A 14170-nucleotide genomic window follows, 5' to 3' on the forward strand; every position below is an offset into this window, starting at 1 on the left:
AGGGAAACGGCAGGTTTTCCCTGGATGTAAGCCCGCTAACTAAACATCTGCCTGGATCTTGCTTAGATCTGCTCCATTCATGGGACAGTTTCGCCCTCTAGTGGAAAGGAAACCTTTGTGCTGAATGCAAATTGAATTTACTTCTCATTCAATACTCAATACATGTGTAGAAATTTGTTCCCTCAAATCACCCTCTCTCAAAATGTGTAGGTAAACTCAACTTATGTTGAATATTGTTTGATACTTGACCATTCCTGTAGAGACTCAAAGATAGACTATATCCTTATAATTACTAATATATAATTCAGTTTTCACGCAACTCAATAAGCTCTCACATTGAAGATGGACCACAGTTGTTTTCTTCGTTTTAGATTTTATTTCACTCACATTTTCATATAAAACTTTGTGTTTTGTCTCCTCTGTAGGCAACAGTTAGCGTAAGTCACTCTTACAGCGTAGAATTCAAACTCCATTCAGCCTTATTAATAAAGCACCTCTAACACACACACATACACACTATCATAATGTAAGTTGGTTTTCAGTTACTGTAGTGGTCTCAAATCTGAGTACTTAAAAAAGGAGGAAAACAAAAATATATCTGACAAAAAAAAGATGCTTAGCATTTTAGTTACAAGTACATTAGCATGTGCAACGTTCAAGCCTCCTTTTTAAAGCCATTAGGTTTTAGACCACTGGACTGGTGGATGTTCATACGTCAAAAACATGAACAAAAAATAAGAGTGACTTCTGTCTACCATGTTTTGGTCAATAGCAGGCCCTTAGAGTAGACCACCATTTTTATAGATACATCCGTTTCTAGTTCAGACACTGCTACAGACAAAACTCATTCGAGTGCAGGAATGTGTGGTGGCATACAGAGAGCCAGTACATTAAGATAATTCAGTAAACTGAGACTAAAAGACATGCTAACATACAATGAGGCAAAAACAAAGTAAGAAAAAACATTTTATAAACACAGCAACAGTATAAAACAAAACAAAAATCCTTCTTATTTGATTGGTCATTTGCAAAACTCATAATTATTGCAGATTTAGGTTTGAATCAAGCTTAATGCTTGGAGCTTTACAAGGCTAAGTCATATGAGGAGCAACCATGCTAACAAATTCATTATTAGCTTCACATGCTCCATTTTAGCTAATGTAATCATATAACGAAGCATCTCCTTTACCCATGACGCGTTGTGAGGGTGAGTAAATCAGAAACAGAGAGATAACGGCAACATTTGCATTTACAACCAACAATGTGTGAATTTTTAACATTTCTTTGTTCTCTCTCTACATATAGCGTTAATATGAATGTGAGAAAACGAAAGTAAGAGCACCTTTTGAAATATGAAGAACCCATAATGCACTCACAAACACTGGTTCATCGCACAAATCAGCGAGAATCTTTCTGGCACACATACAAACACATACACACTGCAAAATGACCATTTTCTTGGGTTTCTTTAAATAATTTAGCAACATCACAGAACTCATACTATTTGAAGACACCATTTTTTTCATGTAACTATTCAAATTATTACTTTGTCTTTAACTATCATTAAACAGGAGTGAACTAAAACAACTATAACGGAAAGCATCTAGGTAAAATCTTCATCAAGATGATTTCTATTCTAAAATGAGAGGTATGTGGCAGGGATGGACAATAAAAATGCAAAAGGGAAGAACAGCAAGGGTAAAAAGGACGAGGAGAATGGTCTTCACATGAGTTAAAATGAGGGTTTGTAATGTTGCTTAAATACCAGGACTGAAACTGTGGCCTAGTGTGACAAAAGTCCCATGTGTACGTCAACATTACAATATATAGGCCTAGTCTCCCCAAAGTCTTCCTTGCCTTGTCATACAGTACATAAAGGCTTAAATGATGTATAAGATCACCTTGGATTTTAAGTACTGGGTTTAAAGGTTGAACACATACAGGTCAATCTCACGAAATATGTCAAGAACACGTCACGAGTCATATTTCAGCACAAAACAAGCAATTACATTTTTAAAATAGAAAGTAAAGCCTATTTTAAAGACCATTAAGACATTGTATCATTGTCAATTGTCAAACTTCTCATTACTGTAAAGTAAAAAAAAAAAAACTGTATAATAAAAGGACAGGAATCACCATTTGAGAATAATAAAAACTGCAAAATAAAAATAATACATGTGGATGCACTACGGTAATGAAATTTGGAAGTAAAATGTGCTGAATTGTTGTAGAAAAGTCACAAAAAATCTTTATGGTCCTAAAAAAGGCTTTATTTTAGTTATGTAAAATGTTATGTCTTGTTTTTTTATTATTATTATTATTATTATTATTATTTAGATTTTGGAGTGAAATGTGACCTGGACATGTTTTAATGATATTCACCCACACACAGAACTCAATTTTTTGACTTTCTACCTGAAGTAAAATTACAGCTAGAATCTCTTCAGTAATCTTTAAAGGCTTAATGTGCAATAAATGTGTACAATCTCATTCCCTCCTAAAAAAAAAAAAAGAACACAAACAGACAAACAAAAAAATCATAAATGATTGTAGGTGACAGTACTCAAACACACATTGTCCTTGCCGTCACAATACAAAGCGGTGGTAAATAAATAAATGTCCACGAACTGGGACGATAGGCTACAGCTTCAAACGGTGTAAGGTCAAGACTATGATGAATCAGTAAAGAACTGCTGTGCAAATGGCTTGCACATTCATTTATCCTCCTGATCCTCCTGTCAGCAAGTTCAAACGAATCAAGTTTTCAACGTGCATACAGAGAACAAGCAGCTTTTTCACTCATCTTCATGCTAGCTCTTAGCAAAACACTTGTACAGTACATGAAAACCAAGTATTTCCAGGATTGTTGGGTCTATTCACAGGAAGGATGCTACAAACAGCAGCCTCTTCAAAAATTAGCAACCCCTTCTCTTAGCATTAGCACTGCGTTAGCATTAGCCATGTGCATATTACTAATGTTGCATTCACGCCCTGGCAGAATTACCATACTTACGGAATTCTGAGTATTAAAAACATCCATGTCTTTGGGAACTTGTGTAATTCTGAGGTTGGAACCTCTGAATTTGATACAACTCCATTCCAAGGTTAATGTAGCGACAGTATTTTTCTGTCATAAGCAACAAAGCTGTGCATGGATACATTTTGGCATTATGAGCATTGCTATAGGACTGAGTCAGAGTATATGAAGAGCTCAGATCTCATAACTGCGGTAATTCTGACGAAACGTGAACTTAGCGTTAGTATATACCCTCAGGTTAGTGCCAATTAGTTATCGGGGTGCGCTATCAGAAACTATACAAACTACAAAGGCCATAAGAAGCCGCTGGATAATCCTGAAAATGCTTGCTCCTCGACATAAAGGCCACATTTTCCCACCAGTATCAAGTAATAAACCGATACCATATTGGAAAAAACAACACTTGTCAGATCAGGATCTCTGCTTCTCTTGAGTTTCTTTTTTCTTTTGTAAATAAATTATTCTATTTTTTTCTTTTTAATAACTTATTTTACCACAGACAACCTACTTCAAACACAGTACATGCTTATCTCCAGCTAAAATGGATACAAACCCATGAAGGTAACTTTGTTTCTTTAACATTTAATAACATTATGCAGTCTTGTAAGATATCGCACTGTGTGGAGTAGGTTCTCTTTGAATTTAATGACTAACTTGTGCAAAACATCTGCAGAGGTGATGGGCTCTACACTTCAGGAGGAAGTTGTACTGCCTTTTCATCCAGTGCCAGGCATGTCTCGAGGCATCCCCCGTCATTTGAGGCCTGTTCTGGACAAAGTTGTTCTTCGCCACCATCCTCGAAAGGTGGAGGTACTTCGACAGACAAGCTCTTGGCCGAATCCTGCCCGCAGGTTTCTTGTTTTTGCCGTTCGCTCTCCGTCTCTGGATCATCACCTTCACTCACCACCTCCTCTACTTGTGCTGGGAGCGTCTCAAAGGCTGCCGTCTCTACGTGACCTACCTGATAGTAGAGAACAGAAGAAGGGTCTTTGAGAAGCCTCTGCTGGGTCTGATCATCTGGATGGTTCTCTGTAATACACAGCAGGGTGGCACCTTCAGGAAAAGGCCCCTCTAGAAGGACACCCTCAACACCTTCCATGCCCTCCATTCCAGCCTGGCTGGACAGGGCACCCTGCAGAAGGCAAAGGGTTGGGTCAGCGTTCTGCTCCTCCTCGACCTGCTGCTCCTCTTGTTCCAGTCTCCTTTCCCGTTCCTCTGCACTTTGTAGGTGAAGCACGGCCGTTTCGTTCTCACGCTCCAGACTGTCGCATTGCTCCTCTTGCAGCTCCTGAACTCTTTGGCTTTCCAATTCCACATCCGAGTCCAAGGGAGAAAGAGACAGAGATGGCGAGGAGACTAGCTCTGTCTCTTCCCCACAGTCCTCACCAGACCTAACACCCAACAGGCTTCTCTTTTCCAGGTCAAGTTTCATGATAGTGTGGAGATAATGGGTACGCACACGAAGAGGGTTGAACTCAATGCGGCCGGCAGTGTTACCACAACCATCACGGGTGCAGCCACATGGGAATGACATCCGATCCACCTTTAGAGCAAGGTACAGGAGAAAGAAAATGATTTTTTTTCTGATGTTGCTAATAGTCCAAATCAGGGATTTCCAATTCTGCTTCTCGAGGGCCACCTTTCAGCAGAGTTTAGCTCTAGCCCCAATTAAACACATCTGAACCAGCTAATCAAGGTCCTCAAGATCACTAGAAACTTACAGGCAGGTGTCAACTCTGCAGTAGGATGGCCCTCCAGGAGCAGAAAGGGACACCCTTGGGCTAAGTGGACACAACATAAAAGTAAAAAGTACTTTCGAGAATACCAAATGCCCTACCTGGCACTTAATTCCAGCCTGGCTGCAGCCGCAGTGTCGAGGGTCGCAGTAGAAGCGGCAGTCACAACCACATTCCTCCCGGGACAAACGTATGGCACGCAGCTCAGCCTTTTCTCTGGCATCTATACGGGCAATACCTGAGGCCCTCAGTAGTGCCCGGCGCCGCTTGGTAGGAAGAGGCTGCAGGAAGAAGCAATCGTCCACCTCCACACTCTCAATGTCTAGATCCTCATCGGATATGTCATCCAAGGTAAGCAATTCTGCTTCGGGACAATCTACAGTTCCATTCCGTGTCAGCTAGGAAAAGTCAGGTAAAAGAGATCTTAAAATCAAAACAAACTAGCTGCCCTACTACAAAAGCAGAATCCTGTATGAAAAACAGGAGCTAAAATGACACACAACTAACCTTTAACTTGCGAGCATTGAGCTTTTCTTGGCGTAGGTGTTGACGCAGCACATGCTTGTGGCTGCTCTCTTGTTCTCGTGCAAACTCGCCAAGGGTGTAATGTCGTATAGCGCAGTGATGGCGAGCCATGCCCAGGGAGCTGCCACCCTGACTGGGCACACTGGTGAAGCCCTGCCTTCTGGAGAAGTAGTAAACCGTCACCGCGTCAAAGCGTACCTGCTTACGACCTAAAGACACTTTGTGTCTTCTGAGAATGGAGGGGGCTACAGAAACAAAATAAAGAGACAGTGTAAACAATAATGTTATGGTCTATATATACATTATCCCAAAAAATGGTGTTTAACAAGTCTTCATCTCAAGGCTTGCGGCTTTAGGAACAATGTTATTTATCCAAGTAGGACATATTCCTGAAACTGACTATAGAGGATATCAGAGTCTAAAGGTGGCTGTAAAAGGGCCATGAATAAAGAAATCAAATTTTCCTTGATCTTTTGACACATAAGCAGTCATTGTACTATAAGAATATCCTGTAGGTTTCAGAATTCAAAACTTCCTTGTTAGTCCAAAAACAGTTTTGTTGACTACGTGCAACAAAAGACCGCTATTGCAGAAGAAATATCAACGTCTACTTCAACATCATTGCCTCTTCAGCCCCACCTATTGATTCACACATTTTATCTAATAGTAAATATGAGAGACTCAAACACAGGATTACTCCAGCAACAAGAACATAGAGATGCCTCTGAGGATTACAAGATGTTTTACAGTGGCATGTTGGGGAGGGTCTTTGCATTGCCTTCCTTGGGATCCTAACATTAAGAAAGCGTGGATAAACTTTATTTTTAACGAAGTTCCAGATTGTGTCAGTAAGACACGGTTCGTTTGTTTGCTTGAAGGTGCAGTATGTAAGAATTCTGTCCGCTAGAGGTCGCTAGAGGCCTATTCAAAACAAAGGCGTAGCTTGATGACGGCAAGTTTGAGCGTGGAATCTTGGGACATGTGGTCTTCACCTCAACGAATGGTGCAAAAGAATATACAGGGATAGGACTCGGGAAGAAATCATGTTTATGGATGTCTATAAATATATCAAAACAGTTGTTTGTCTATTAAAACGTTTATTATATTACAGCATCTTTGGTGTTTCCATGGTTTCTACAAAATAAAACCGGAAACCGAGGGTAACGCGAGTATGACACAATTGAAAGGCGACTCCTCACACGTCCTGGAGCCTTGGTTAAAATTGCAATTTTCTCAAGATTTACAAACAGTTGCAAACATTTGGGATATTGTAAGTACTCAAGTGAACAAAATATATAACACTGGCCTAGTGGTTTTTGGATATTTTACTGCAAAATTCTTACATACTGCACCTTTAATTTTACTCCGAATTCATTCGAAGACACTGTTTGGCGCTGGCTTTTCAGAGAGACATAAAAGATGATGCAATGCCAACAATATTGGATCCAACAGCAACGTCGCAGCACTCAAGTGTTTGTAACTATGTTTTTACCATGATATGATACCCACTGAGTATATATACTGTAGTGCCGCATTCAAACTGAATAGTTGTGATTTGCTGTTCTTTCCTTTGCTTCAGCATTTATGGGGATTCCCAGACACGGAAGAAAGCACGTAGATAACACTGATTTTGTTATTGTTTTAATCTAAGCCATCACTGTTAAAGGTCCCGTTCTTCGTGATCCCATGTTTCAAACTTTAGTTAGTGTGTAATGTTGTTGTTAGAGTATAAATAAAATCTGTAAAATTTTAAAGCTCAAAGTTCAATGCCAAGCGAGATATTTTATTTAACAGAAGTCGCCTACATCGAACGGCCAGTTTGGACTACATCCCTCTATTTCCTTCTTTAATGACGTCACTAAAACAGTTTTTTGACTAACCTCCGCCCACAGGAATACACAAAAAAAAGGGGGCGTGGTCTTGTTGCGCTCCCACGGAGAAGAGCAAGAGTTGCGTTTGTAGAGTGTGTTTGTCGCCATGTCGTCGAAACGCTGTTATTTTCATCCCGCAGTCCAATCACCTTTGTTTGGCCTTCCCAGGGACGCTGTACTTAGAGATCAATGGTTACAATTTATGTTTAACTCGGTTCCCGAAAATTATAATCCACATGTAAAACTAAGTGTTATTGTAAACATGTGCTGCACAGAGCGCATGCATCTCCACGTTATGGTAAGAGCGAGGCGTAACCTTTCCGGGCAAGATGCGCTAAGAGCTGCTGCCGAATCACAACACAGGAACCGCTGGCACAATCAGAACTCGTTACGTATTTCTGAAGGAGGGACTTCATAGAACAAGGAAGTCATCAGCCTGTTTTTATGAAAAATACTGTGTTTTTTTACACGCGAAACATGAACACATGTTATATAGCACACTATAAACACAATCAAAGCTTCAAAAAAAACACGAAAAACGGGACCTTTAATACCAAATAAAAGCTTCAGTGAGCGACATCTTCTGTTTTGTCATCACAACACGTTTCATTTTAGGATGAACAATGAATAGCCAATAAGAATGACAGTGCGACAAATGATGGTACATTCATTCATAATTCCATTTACAGGAAACACCATATGCTATCATTTGTCAATTATTACTGTAGTAACTCCAAACTTTATTTGCCTCAGCCAGCATATGTAATACGCATAAATGTTTTACATTATTGGCAAATGTAACAATATATTTTTCAATAAAAAAGTCCACACCTGTAATGGCAGGGATGTTGAAAATGATTTTAATATGCAAAACTGTTACCCAATGGTAGCAGTGGGCGTTTATTTCCAAGTCTTGACTGCAGCACGCTTATCAAAATGGGAGTGTTTCAAAGAGACGGTAAAAAATAGAGTAGAAAATAGCCTATTACTTCTAAAGTTTTTTTGTTATGTAAAAATCTTTATAACATTTTAAGAAACATTTTAAGAAACATTTTAATCTTTAAACATTTTAAACCGCGCAGAACATTCTTACACAACTTTCATAACTTATGGCCAGGATGTTACTATAATAATGAAGTCATAAGACTAAGTTGTGTGTTCTTACGTGTTAGAGAGCTGGAGGGAGCATTGAGACTGTCGCAGCTATCAGCGCTGTCACTGCTGGAGATGTCATCATCTGAATCTTTGGGTGTGGAACACGGCGAGCCGCTGTCCACCTCCTCAAATCTGCGCTTCAGGCCGCGAGATGACACTGTCTCCATGGAAACACTGCGTCTGGAGGCATTACAGATAGGTAACAGATAAATCAACAGCTTCAATGTTGAATAAAAATAACTCATTCTGGAGGTCATAGCAACCAAATATAACACATAATAAAAATGCTACCAAAGACCCAGGTTTTGAACCTGCTAGGCTTCCATTTTTGGGAGAACTAACACTTTGAATTAGGAATTGTAAATGAAATATATTGTATGAAGAGACATTTATTTTAAGGCTCAATTTAGAAAAATGTAACAAGCATTAGCCAAAATGGATTATGCACATACACCATTGAGGAAAGTGTGATATTGTATATTAAGATGATGGAAATATACTGTGACTGACATTTTGATACCCATGATGACCTCTTCTTCCCTGTTTTCAATTAAAAAACAAAAGTATATATATAAAAACAATGTAGAAGCTTATGCAATATTACCTCTTTTGCTACCTAATCCTTGACATTCTCTTTCTCCATCCAGTTTGAAAGTCCTGCTTAAAAATCATGAAGCCTGCAAACATCACCATGGTAACTGGTTTAAAGCAATAGCCATGGAAAAACTGCATCCAAATTTTGGGTCTTTTTCACCCCCATTAATACCGGTGGAACCTTACAAACAACAAGCCTTTGCAAGCTGATAAACAAGTCCCAGTTCAGTCAAACCAGAGAGGTCACACAAGGCCGAGTCGGGACGTTTGATCAGACCACCTCCTTAGCCCGAGGGAGCAGTGTAATACAACTGCTTTGAGCGGCTCCATGCCTGATTTTCTTCATGATTAAACACTATTTTTAAACAGTCAGTGGCTTTTTACTGGGTTAAATGAGCACAGATTGGCGGTGGCTTTGAGGGAAGGTCGGCTTTTTCCATGTGAAGGGGGGGGGAAGATAACTTAAGCAGTATGACTGACAATTAAACTCACAGCATAAGGGATTTAACCCCACAGATTTGTGAAATCCATAAAAACTGGATTAGTTTTATTCATTTTATGATTATGAACACTACGGAAATAACATTAGCCTGACTCAGCTGGGGCATATTAATGTCTTATTCATTTTTATAATCAGTCATTCAATAATCAGGCCGGATAGCCTTGATTTCGCATACTCACGCACATGCCAACATCTGCCACACAACACTTATCACTGGTAAAGAATGCGTTAAGACCTTGAAACATCAAAAACAGCTGCAACAAACAACAGGATGATGAAATGAGAGAGATGCGATTCAGTATACGCTGCTTTATGCATCAGTGTTTGACAGTGAGCTGCTCTTGAATGAACCGTATCCATAGAAACAAGAAATGCTAAAGGAGTCCATTTTTTGCTCGTTTAGCATTTCTTGTTTCCCCTCTTTCATGTGTTCCTTTTACAATTAATGCTAGCATGGTGATGCAGTAAAATGCACAGAAAATCTGTGGTGATCTACAAGTAAGCTGCAGTACATCTGCCAATTAATGTGTTTTCAGTGAAGCATGCCAAGAGTTCTCTTCAGACTCAGAGCCAAACTTAGTCACACATCACTACTACTGGACACCACAGTGTCTAAAAGGCATATGTTTTAACATATATATGAATATTCACAGGGTAAAGCATTATAACTATATGCAGGCAGTGACAACGGAAAGCTTTGCAAAGGCACCAAACCTGCATAAAAGTAGTAATTAACTTAAACACATCACATCCCAACTCCGGGCAAAAATGGAAGTCTTTCCCCATTTGGTCATAATCTATTAACAAATTGTCTGATTCACAAAGTTCTTGAGATGTTGTTTAGGTAGATTATATGTATATAAACCCTAAATGAATAAATGATAAAGAAACAGCTTAGCAGGATGGTACAATGATGGCAATAATAATCTAATAATCTTCATTTGAAAAGCATTGATCTTGCAACCTGACACTTACCATTGATTCTACATAGAGTATTAAAGGGGTGGTTGAAATATTTTCTTTTACAGAAATTGCTTTTTAAAGACTACAACAAATGATTGGTAGGGACTACAACAAGCTTCTTCCTGGGTTAGAGACATCACCAACCCTAAAATTTACATAAACCCCGCCCCCGGGAACACACAACAAAGGGGGCGAGGCCATGTTGGGCTGCTTTAGAGAAGAGGAAGAGTTGTTGTAGTAGAGTGTTGTTAACATGCCGTCATTTTAAGCCAGACTGCTTCACAAACGAGGGTCAATTCAACAATGGATTTGCACAAAAGTGCGATGAGTTGAATCAACTCCACCACAACTACATAAATTTATCCACTAACCCTTCAGCAACATCCAGATGCAAGTTGTAACTTCTTCCTGAGTCTCTCCATCAGTGTTGACTCTGGTTTGAACAATGTAAGGCTGAACGCCGTTACTGACAATCGTCATTTTGGCAGCGTGAGATTCTCCAGCTTTGTTGTTGTTGAGCAACTGAAGCGAGAGCTGTTAAAGCTCCGCCCTCTTCTGGATAGCGTCCAGGAGCAGCAGCTCATTTGCATTTAAAGGGACACACACAAAAATGGTGTGTTTTTGCTCACACCCAAATAGGGGCAAATTTGACAAAATATAATAAATGATCTGTGGGGTATTTTGAGCTGAAACTTCACAGACACATTCTGGGGACACCAGAGACTTATATTACATCTTGTGAAAAGGGGCCTTATATGTCCCCTTTAAAACTAGTCAAATATGCAACAAACTGGAACAAATGGGCACTAAACCCAGGTTACATCACTGTAAAACAGTTTTAGATGTAAAGGAGTAATTAGTTCTCAATTTGTGAGGTATAATCAATGGCAAGCGGAACACGGCTTTTAAAAGCACTCCACCGTACCATGCAAAAAATGGGAGCATTTGACATCATGACAAACAGACATCATGCACTGGCATACATAGTTTGCATATCCCAGAGATGTCCGCAGGGAGATACACGGCACTAATTTCTATGCCATACATCCAGTGAAGCTCCATCTCTGGAAAAATAGCAGAAAAGAAAATTCACCTCCTATAGCATTGGTCTATGATCAATAACTGAAGGAAAGGCAGGTTTAGACAAACTAACTAGTTTCTGAATGCAGCACAGGTCATTTAAAAGAAGGGATGCAACGGTGAAGCTGAAATATGTTTGCAGAGCTCCTGACACACATCCTGTGGCCTATTTGAGGTGGACAGAAAGCATGAATAATCACCTTACAGTACCGACTACACACCAGCCTGTTTGACTGGTCTGCACTAAAATAGCCCACCCTAGACGTATGACACATAAACATCATGCCTTTCAAACTCTGCATAGGTGACGCTGCAATTTCCTAAAATGCGAACATTATTCCCATTCCGTGAATGCATCCATGCACCACTTCCATGCACACTCAGCAGCTGTTTTATTTGAATGGGTCTAGCAGATTTATTATATGACATCACACTTTGCACTACATTGTCCAGATTACTAGTTTTACCAATATTGTAAATTTACAAAACATGTAAACGTCCAGCAATATGAACACTGTATTGTAAAGCAATGCTGCATCAGCCCGCATTTATTACTTTACACTAACTAGTGTATAGTTCATTGTACTTAATTTTTAATTTACAGTAAATAAAAAACAAATATTTGTCATTCAATTCTATATTTAATTGTGTGCATTATAATAGTCATTAGTATTTAGTCAAGTTTTACTAGTAAGTATTCAAATGTTGTAACAGACGTGAGTGTACTACAATTAATACTAGCTGCTTCCTACTAGTTCTGCATCTTACTAGTAGTTGACTAGCCAAAATGCAGTTGTAACTAGTAAGAAAAGAAATGTCACTAGTAGGCTAACAATTGGGATAGGTACTAGTAACATGTCAAACAAATTAGTAGCCTACTAGTAAATCTGGAACTTAAGAAATAAGTACCTAATTAATAGGTACCAGCAAAAAATAGTAGAATACTAGTCTGGGGTAACATCTGAACCACATATCCAGTACTGGATTAATGGCAGCACTAATAACAGTATTAGTCAAATAAGTACTAGTATCTATTAAGTGCTAATTAGACACTAGCTAGTTTAAAGTAAGAGGCCTAAATGTTAAAACGGCTTGCCACAGTGTGACCCAATATGATTGGGATGACACATCACATATGATCTGTCCCATGATTTTATATTCTTTACTGGAAAAGACAGACAGAGGGTCTTATGACAGAGCAGAAAATGGCATGCTGTGTTGCAACCGGTCCAATGATCAACCCATTTTTCCTCGTAGGCTTGGCTGTATGGGAAAAGTGAAACACAAAACCTCATAGACTTACCTTGGGCAGAAATAGAGAGCCTTTAAACCGGCGAAGCTGTCGCTCGTTCCGTGCTTCCTTTATTTGGATGGTTTTCTTTTCTTTGGGGATTGGAGCCTATTTCAGCTTTAGACGGTTACAAAATGACAGACAAAAGCGACTTCAGCCCATCGAAATGGCCAGACCAAAGAGGAAATTGCAGTTTATTCACGAAAAATTTAGTGATGTCCGAACATTTAAGCATCGTAAACAATGGATATTAGTCTTGACATGGACTATAAATGGGGGTTTGTGTGTCAAGAAGCCTATGCGAGCATTTAACGTTGCAATCAAGCTCTGTAAAGATTAAAAAACGGGGCAGACGAAGGCAGACAAGAACCTCATTCACTAAAAAAATGACTAATTCCGTCGTAGATGCATCCAATACATGCAGATAAAATCTCTAGGTGATCCTTTAAAATGCCTGCATTCAAAAAGACCAAATAGAGCCGAGCCTTCGGGGTTTTTTTCCCTCCGGATAGGTGGTTGTGTTCTGCGCTATGTTTAGACAAATCGCAACGTTATACTTCCACCCCGAAGGAAAGAAAAAACAAAAAATTATGTGTAGTATCTGTCGGCCCGAGGACCCTATGGGCCTCTCTTCTGCCCCGGTTTGTTACAATGTAACAATAGAGTAAGGAATGCCGTACGGGACCCATATATACTTATTGTGACGTCAAAGACGTGCCGGCGTAGAGGCTGTCGGGAAATGTAGTTCTAAAGAGCCTATTGTTAGCTTTAGAAGGTCCGTTGTCTTCCTCGACAGGAAAACTGATATTGTTTCTCTGAGCGGTTTTATTTGGACAAAAAGCGTGTTAAGCAATAAAGGGATATTTTGTTTCAAACAGACCGACGTCTCATCTGTGACAGTTATGCTAGTTCAGCTGCCGCTGGGCCCATTTGTAGTCCTCGTTTTTTGTAGTCCTAGTTTTTTTTTTTTTTTTGACAGCTCGGTTTCCATGGAAACTAAGTGTCGTTCTCAAACTAGTCAAGCACTATTAGCAAGAGACTGGCACTAAAAAATAAATGGAAAATATAAAAATATAGGCTAGGTGGGTGAATCTCAGTCCGTTTGGAACACGCTGGGGTCATATTTCAGCCTGAAATTCAAAAGAAAGAAATTTCACTGGTTTTTTATATTTTTAGGGTCCCCCTTTTACCATTTTCAACCCCCCAACAAGTAGTTCTGCATTTATGCTGATTTACATAACACTGTATTTTATATTAGTTATTTTTTATTGTCAAAAATAAACAAAATATAATTTGTTTCTATTGCTTTTGAAGTGAAATGTTACAAAATATATTTTTGTGAAATTCACCCAGGTAACCAATTCCTTTTGAAGCCATTCTCGTCCTATAAATGCCCATAATTTGCTTGCAAAGGTT

At 39.3% G+C, this 14170-nt stretch overlaps 1 protein-coding gene across 1 annotated transcript; it reads right to left on the bottom strand.

Annotated features, from left to right (window-relative positions):
• Nucleotides 1-353: 353 nt before the first annotated feature.
• Nucleotides 354-14094, bottom strand: csrnp2 (cysteine-serine-rich nuclear protein 2). Its single transcript, XM_048179028.1, has 5 exons — nt 12767-14094; nt 8335-8504; nt 5281-5543; nt 4875-5171; nt 354-4580 (listed from the first exon to the last, which is right to left on the bottom strand). Exons 2-5 carry the CDS (start codon nt 8489-8491, stop codon nt 3723-3725), a joined length of 1575 nt encoding a protein of 524 aa, XP_048034985.1. The 5' UTR covers nt 8492-8504; nt 12767-14094; the 3' UTR covers nt 354-3722.
• Between the last annotated feature and the right edge of the window lie 76 nt (nt 14095-14170).

The sequence above is a fragment of the Megalobrama amblycephala genome, linkage group LG24 (genome assembly GCF_018812025.1).
Source record: "Megalobrama amblycephala isolate DHTTF-2021 linkage group LG24, ASM1881202v1, whole genome shotgun sequence".
Taxonomy (NCBI): domain Eukaryota; kingdom Metazoa; phylum Chordata; class Actinopteri; order Cypriniformes; family Xenocyprididae; genus Megalobrama; species Megalobrama amblycephala.